We start from the raw sequence: 8294 nt of genomic DNA, 5'->3' as shown, positions 1-8294 counted from the left end.
TTAAAAAATTTTTTAATAGAATAGACATACATTATTTGTAGAAGACTGTGTACGTTTAATATGCGCTAATTCCAGATTTGTCATCAATTAAATCTTCCTCGGTTAGAAGGAATATGTAAACTCCATCGGTGCAGCTCAGAAGGTTTATTAATGGAATAGAAGCAGGTAGATTGGAGATGATGGTACAGATGATGATGAGGTTTATTTTTGGTTTCTTAGGTATGTGGATGTGTGGTTATCTGAAACAGAATAAACAATAAAACAACATATTTATAGCCAGGAAGGCAAAACTGGTACATAAAGATGCAGGATGAAAATGGCCTGTAGTACCATAGAAATCCACTGGAGGGCGTCGGAAAATATGAAATGAACGGTAATGCTTTCATATACTAAGAAAATGAGAATATATCTGGTAAAGTCTAAGAAAGAACTAGAGTTATTATAAGTAAACTTTTGCATTGTTTGATTTTAGACAATTAAAACTTCTCAACTTTGGCAATTCCAAACTCTTTAAATCCTCTTGGCCCATTTACAAAATAATCCTTGCAGCATCACCATCAAGGGAATTTATAAAACAGAAATCGGCTTCAGACAGAATCACTGGTCTGTTGTAGGGGATATTAGAAAGGTGCCTAATAGACGTATCACCTTCTAGCAGAATATCATTTCACTAAAGAGTCATAATATCTGGAAAAGTATTTCTTTCACTTTAATACTTAGAGTTTATTTACCATGTCATGTATCAAACCCACCCAGTAATAATGTGTGTGTGTGTGTGTGTGTGTGTGTGTGTGTGTGTGTGTGTGTGTGTGTGTGTGTGACAATGTTGTGAGCTGGAACCCAGATAAATATAACAACTAATCCCAACATCTGCTCGTTTATCTCTACTTAAAAATCTGGTTTACATTATTAATGGCTTCTAAACTGATTAAAACTGATCTGAAGTTTGACAAATAATTGTTTTTAAAGGTCTGATTTCTTCTATCCATTCTACTAATTTTAAAGCTAATGTTTTCCCTGTGTATACTGAAAGCCCATTTGTAATTAATGTTCCTTGTTTAATCTGAATTCTCTGTACAGTACGTGCTTTTAGTTCTGCAGAGACATTTTTTGTTGCATACGTGTAAAATCTGAGTATGATTATATTTCTTGTTTAGACGTACATCTATGCTGTAGTTGAAATGAAAATATATCTTTTCTCGTTTTTCTTTAACTATATACTTCTGCCTCTGTTTAAAGTCAGGGTGTTTTTGCTGGTAGGAATAATTATCAGGCTGGTTGTTGCAATGCTTTTGACTTTTGATTAATTATCCATCCAAACTTTTTGTCTCATTTTTCTCCTTTTCCAACATGGTTTCTATTGATGGATATTTTTAGGCCTACTTTCTTATTTTATTATTCCTTAACCCTTTATAGGGCAGGTTAGCGTTTTTGATCACTTGCATACCGCTAGAAGCGCAGGATCTATATCCAGCCATTCAGCAAAGATTCCGTTACATGGCTGTACATCTTTTTTTGGTATTTGATCAATCAGATGAGCCATTCAATGATATATTACCTTCTGGAAATTAAGTTGTAACAAAAAAAAGTTAAAAAGTCAAGAAAAAAGGTAAAAAGCCTAGTTAACAACTATATTTAGATTTATAAACTAAAAATATAAGTGTCAGTATCAGCATTAATGCCTCTAAGGTTATGTTGGACCAAAAAAAAAAATTTTCTTTCACTCTGAGTGTTTTTCATGAATTTCTTATAGAAGCAATTTTATTTATTTTTCTTAATATATTTGGGTAAGTTGGCATTTTTTTTCTTATGACATTGACATTAATTTTTTGCCATCAAAATATCCATATTTTTAATGTAAGTTAGGTAAGGTAATAAGGTCTTGTCCTGGTTTCCAATAACACTATTGGCTTTAAATTTGATTTTCAAGGTATTTCACTGAGGGCCCTATGAAGGGTTATTGTTGTAGACACTGAATTTGGGGGTTTTAAAATCAGAATTACAATAAATAAAAGCTCGAATGATCCCATTATGTGTATGGAGTTTTACTTCCTGAAATTAGCGACTAATTTCCACTTTTCACCATTTGAGATGTTATTATTGTCGCAGGGAGTGTGGTCGCTTGGACCCGCCCCTCCAGCTGTGGTGCCTGGTCCCTGCTGCTTATTATAGGGGAGCAGAATTTGGCTCAACACCTGCAGTGATGGACCCACTGGACGGGTTCGGTTCTCCGGGAAGGGAAGCCGCTGCGGCGGACAGCAGGTCCGCCTGGAGCCGCTTCTCCTCCTGGCTGGAGTGCGTGTGTGTGGTTACCTTCGATCTGGAGCTCGGACAAGCCATCGAGGTGGGCTAGCTTAGCATCGCTAACACCAATCTGAAGTCAGAAAATTTACCATTTTTACATTTTAGCGGTTTTTTAGAGAAAATAGCTGCTGTGAGACAATACATGTTTAAGTTATCTAATGTGTAACTTATATTCCTTAATTCGGCATATGTAATAGTTCAAATATAATTTCTTTTTGGACTTAGTTTGTCATTTTATTTTATTTTTTTCTCAAATTTGAATTTAAAAGGCAGGAGTCGTTAAATTAGATTTATTTGTTTTTTAAGATTTTTTTCTCTGCTTTCAGCTTGTTTATCCTCAGGATGTGAAACTTACAGAGAAAGAGGTAATTATATATATATATATATATATATAGTCTTTTGTAAATCAGAGTACCCAGTTATTTTAAAGTCACTGACTGATTTTGCTGGTTTCATTTTTTTTATTTTTTGTCAGAAAACCAGCATCTGTTACCTGTCCTTCCCAGACTCCTACTCAGGTAAGTTCAGGGCAAGTAAATGAACAACATGACTTCCTGAAACAGATACAGAGCTATAGAGAGGGATGGCAACTCCCTGGGGGAAAAAAAAAGAAGGGACCCCTCATGTGCGTCCCAGCTGACCTGATTGCCCTCACCCCTCCTGGGGTGGTGATTTTATTTTAGCCCCCCTTTGTGTGTGAAATGATTTTTTTAACTATTTGACTCAAATCTGCACTGAATTGGATGCATATTTGTGAGCGACATGAACACATGGAAAACAAATTATTATCCTGCAATTCATTTTAATACAAAAATGAACTTTGCTGAATAAAATTAGTATCTTGAACATAAGCCTGTCCTGCTTAATTTCAAATTATAAAAATGAATATAAAACTAATGAAATAGTTAAAATTTTAGATGCAACGGCAAACATGCAGACATATTTGTGCCTTAAAAACAATGACGGTAGGCTACTATTGTAAAACAGAAAAAAAAATCATTAGCTTAATGCCACATATTGTGGCGATAGCCTAGTTTTTCCTCTTGTATTGTAGGAGTTGTTTTTCTTTCAGTGCTGCAGAGCAAAACTCTGAGCAAGACGGTTCATGATTGAGGCTGACATTAGCTCAGCTTTAGTTAATTCAGTGGATCATTTGTTCTGCACATCAGTCCATTTGTTCTTCATTAAGGAGAAAAACCGGTGGAAGATGGAAGCTGAGGGCAAAGCACAGCAAGGTTTCAACCCTAGCTGTAGCCGTATGTAAAGATGAAAGATCAGAGGCCATATGATGTCAGCTGTGTATTTTTTTTCCCAGGATGCTTAGGGGACACGCAGTTCACCTTCAGGTTACGGCAATCAGTTGGCCGCCAAGGGTTCAAAGATGACGTCTACAACAGAGACGCCCCCGTTACGCTGCAGGTGAGAGTCCTGAGCCAGACGCCTGCAGTCCGCTGGTAAACTGGTAATAAAACGGTTCTGTCTCCTCAGAGGGAAACGGCACATTTCTTCGGATATGTCTACTTCCGCCAGGTGAAGGATGTCTCCATTAAGAGAGGGTATTTCCAGAAGGTAACTCACCTGTTCTCCACCATAACTCACCTTTGATTTGATGTGGTTTCAGATTGTCGTCTGTCTTTGCCTTTCAGTCCTTGGTGTTGGTGTCTAGGCTGCCGTTCACGCACCTTTTCCACTCCATGCTGCAGATTATTGCACCAGAGTTCTTTGAAAAGCTGGAACCGTTCCTGGAAGCAGGTGATGCAGCTTAGATCGGTAAAGTTAGACTTTCAGGTTCTCAGGAGGTCAAACCCCAGTTTTTTCTTTTTATCTATCTTCAGTGTGCAATGAGATTGACCAGTGGCCCCCTCCCTCACCTGGACAGACTCTCAACCTGCCCATCGTGGGCACGGTCTTACAGGTAGGTCAGTGGGGGAAGGGTTTGGTGTGCAGGTGAGCAGAGCGGGGGGGTGGCTAACAAAATGGAGGCGATCTACCCTTCAGAAAAAGATATTTGTTTGTGTTTTAGATAAGAATTCCTTCAAAAAGTGACAAACCAGGAGGAAGTCCAGTCAGGCAGATGACTAAGGAGGTCAGAGTTCGTTTCTCTCTTTGATCCCGCCCCCCAGCTTCTGTTAGTCATATAGAGCTTTTCCTTTTAGAACCTCCTGCCAGCTCCAACGCTGCTGCCAACCCTCCATGAACTGGACCTCTTTAGGTTAGTGCTGCTTCCCCGTGGAGAAACGAGTCGTTCTCAGCAGTAAGGGCTCCTCATCCTCCCCTGTATCCTTCTCAGGTGTTTCCAGTTGGTTCTGATTCACCTGCAGATGCTGTGGGAGCTGGCGCTGCTGGGGGAGCCGCTGGTCATCATGGCACCGTCTCCGACGGTCTGCTCAGAGACCGTACTGGCTCTGATCAGGTAGTTCAGCCTGGAGGATAATCGCTGAGCCCGGTTTATATCGTCATGGTAACAGATTAATTTTTTTATTATACGTCCAGCGCTATAAGCCCTCTGAAGTTCTGCTGTGACTTTCGACCGTATTTCACCATCCATGACTGCGAGTTCAGAGAGTACACCACCAGGACACAGGCTCCGTAAGTCTAAACAATCAAACGCCCAGAAACTGATTCGGATCGTCTGTATCTACAGTAGCTTTGTCTGTTTCCTCTTCAGTCCAAACGTGGTTCTGGGGGTCACCAACCCGTTCTTCATCAAGGCTTTTCAGAACTGGCCTCACATCGTCCGGTTGGGCGAAATTAAGATGGCAGGTAGGCTATGCTTCTCTGTGACGTCCAGCTGGATCTGTTTCTCATTTACCCCATTTACACTACCCTTGAAAAACCGTGCCGAGACCAGTCCGAGCTCGGTAACTGAGAGAACTTATCGTGTGTAAATGGAAAGCAAACTGAACCGGACCGAGCTAGACACAACCGGACCGAGCTAGATGCAACCGGGCCGAGCTAGACACAACCGAACCGAGCTAGACACAACCGAACCGAGCTAGCCACAACCGAACCGAGCTAGCCACAACCGAACCGAGCTAGCCGCAACCGGACCGAGCTAGCCGCAACCGGACCGAGCTAGACGCAACCAGACCGAGCTAGACGCAACCGGACCGAGCTAACTGCAGACGAGTTCCAGAGGTGGGCTCGGATCGGTTCTCTGATAACAAGAGCGCATGAACAGAACGCATCATCTCCGTCTGGCTGCACATCGCGATTCACACTCCATTCCAGTAGGTGGCGGTAATGCCCCTACAGAAACATGAGAAGAAAAACTTCCTCCCTTAACTATAAACAACAATCGAAATCTTCTCCACACAACATTTTAAACAATAACACCGAAGTACAGCAGTAATAATGAAGCATAACTTTCTGAATGTGACGGGCGCCGCCATTTTGATTTGCTCGATTCCCTCCTTCTTCGTCTTCTTCTTCTTGTGTTTTCTGGCGGTTGGCAAACACCTTTTGGTGCATTACCCCCACCAACTGCTTGATTTCCTCCTTCAATACTGGCAGTAATACCGCAGATCGTCACTAGGAGGCGAGGAGTGGAGGAACTGAGATAGCGTGATGTGTAAACGGTGGTCAGAACCGAGCTGGGCCTGGTGAACTGATCCAAACTGGGACCGGTCTCGGCGTGGACCGGTAGTGTAAATGGGGTAATAGCTTCAATCTGTCCTGTTTTCGCTGTTGTTAAATTTGCATATCTGCTCGTGTTCAGGCGACCTTCCCAAGCAGGTGAAGGTCAAGAAGCTGTCCAAACTAAAAACCCTCGACACCAAACCAGGTAAGGTGACCTAGCTAGTCTTTCTGCAGCGGCTGTTCATACCTCCAGCTTGCTCTACCTGTTTGCGTCTGCAGGGATCTACACGGCGTATAAACCATTTCTACACAAAGACAAAATTCTTATCAAGAGACTGCTGAAGGTGAGCATCGTCCACGTTGACCTGAGGGCGGATTAAGAACCAGCAGCTCAGTGTTGGTTTTTTATTTTTATCCATGTCTGCAGGGAATCCAGAGGAAGAGACCATCAGAGGCTCAGAGCGCCATCCTGAGGAGACACCTGCTGGAACTCACACAGAGCTTCATCATTCCTCTGGTAAGGAAAAGGACACAGAGGAGAGGAATCCTGCTGGGAAAACTGTAAATAATCCCAGAGTTTTGTGCGACAGGAGCGTTACATGGCGAGCCTGATGCCTCTGCAGAGATCCGTCACGCCCTGGAAGGTGGGTTCGTTCTCAGCTCACATCTCTAACGGTCAAACGATCGACTTGACTCGGCTGTTTTGTTCAGACTCCTCCGCAGGTCCGTCCCTTCAGTCAGGAGGAGTTCCTTTCCACGCTGGATCACACCGGCCCTCAGCTCACCTCCATGCTGCGCGGTGACTGGATGGGTCTGTACAGGTGAGTCACACTGGAACCAAGCTGTAGGAAGGCAGGTGGGTGGTTCAGTTGTTGGTCCATGTGTGGAGCATTCCTGACATGATGCCGCTCCACAAAATATTCAGTTAGTTGCTCAATTTAAAATGGTTTATACACATTCTGGAAAAATAAGTAAGGAAATCGCCTGATTTTTTCTGGCAGGAAGTTTTTTAGGTCCCCCAACTTTGACGGTTGGTACCGTCAACGCCACAGAGAGATGACGCAGAAGCTGGAGAGCCTCCACCTGGAGACCATCTGTGACGCAGTGAGTGGCTTTCCTCCCCTCGGCTATCCGAGTCCTTCTGATACGTTTCCGTCCTGTAACCGCCACGCCGTGTCTTGAGCAGGACCTGCTGGGCTGGACCAAAGACAAGTCCGAGGTGGAGATCGTGGACTTGATCCTGAAGCTCAGAGAAAAACTGGTGAGAGAATCGGATCTGGAGTTTTGAATTGGGTGTATCTGCCTGTAAACGTCGTCTCCACGCCCGTTTCTCCAGGTCAGAGCTCGCCGGCAGCATCTACAAGTTAAAGATGGAGTTTTAGACAAACTGGACGCTTTCATAAGCTCCATAGTGGGGTCACTGCCTGAAGACCTGCAGTCCGTCCTGAACGCACGCTGAGACCATCAAACACCGACCCGTTAATAAAACTTTCTACTACAGACTGTGACCAAGAAAAGCCGAAACACAGATTTTTTTTTTTTTTATGGCCAGTTTTTCTGTTTCATATCGAAGCTCAGATCTGATGAATTTATCTGGAAAAAAACAGGAAACCAGAGTCTGCAGGAGAACGAGTCTGCAGGAGAACGAGTCTGCAGGAGAACGAGTCTGCAGGAGAACGAGTCTGCAGGAGAACGAGTCTGCAGGAGAACGGGTCTGCAGGAGAACCAGTCTGCAGGAGAACCAGTCTGCAGGAGAACGAGTCTGCAGGAGAACCAGTCTGCAGGAGAACGAGTCTGCAGGAGAACCAGTCTGCAGGAGAACATGCAGCCATTATTTTTCTAACCTGAGGCTCGACAGACAGACCCACATGCTGCTCTCTGATGTTTGTGCTTGAAAATAAAACGTGAAAAACGTTTCCCTGTTTCTCAATTTAACACTAAAACTTGGTAGTTTAGATATGATTCTTTTAAGTTTTTTTATGGAACCCAAATGAGTGTTGGCATTTATCTCTGGCTGAATAGTTTTTTTTTTTTTTTTTACAATCCTTTAATTCATATAGTTCTGTTAGTCCAGATACCTTTTCTAAAAGTTTTATCAACCTTCATTCAGGTTTTTAGGTCCAAAACCGAATCCAGTTCTCCTATTCTTGGTCCAGTTCTGGGTGAAACTCTAAGTTCTGTTGAGTTATTTTCAGAAATCCAGCTGTTGTTCAGGAACCATTCTGGGTAAATTTTTCTGGATTAGATCACTTCTATTAGATCCAGTTCTGGGTTCAATTCTGTTAGTCTGGAATCGGTTCTGGATCCAGAATCAGGTTCCGTTCTTTTACTTTGGGTACGGTTCTGAATACAGCTCTGGATTAAGCTGTTGATCTGATTACATCTGTTTTGGAGATTTCTAAAACTTTTTC

General features: G+C 42.8%; 1 protein-coding gene across 1 annotated transcript; it reads left to right on the top strand.

Annotated features, from left to right (window-relative positions):
• Positions 1 to 2085: 2085 nt before the first annotated feature.
• On the top strand, positions 2086 to 7768 carry dennd6b (DENN/MADD domain containing 6B). The gene is made up of 20 exons (XM_015404756.1): positions 2086 to 2344; positions 2631 to 2669; positions 2780 to 2822; positions 3620 to 3723; positions 3793 to 3873; positions 3951 to 4056; positions 4140 to 4219; positions 4328 to 4390; positions 4461 to 4516; positions 4595 to 4717; positions 4798 to 4893; positions 4973 to 5067; positions 6023 to 6088; positions 6163 to 6227; positions 6311 to 6400; positions 6474 to 6527; positions 6595 to 6704; positions 6885 to 6987; positions 7070 to 7144; positions 7220 to 7768. The coding sequence occupies exons 1-20, from the start codon at positions 2204 to 2206 to the stop codon at positions 7340 to 7342; spliced, it is 1713 nt and encodes a 570-aa protein (XP_015260242.1). The 5' UTR covers positions 2086 to 2203; the 3' UTR covers positions 7343 to 7768.
• Positions 7769 to 8294: the final 526 nt, after the last annotated feature.

Source organism: Cyprinodon variegatus, unplaced genomic scaffold (assembly GCF_000732505.1).
Source record: "Cyprinodon variegatus isolate N-32 unplaced genomic scaffold, C_variegatus-1.0 Scaffold1851, whole genome shotgun sequence".
Lineage (NCBI taxonomy): Eukaryota > Metazoa > Chordata > Actinopteri > Cyprinodontiformes > Cyprinodontidae > Cyprinodon > Cyprinodon variegatus.
The sequence above is the reverse complement of the archived record's forward strand: the minus strand, read 5'-3'. Positions and strand labels throughout refer to the sequence as shown.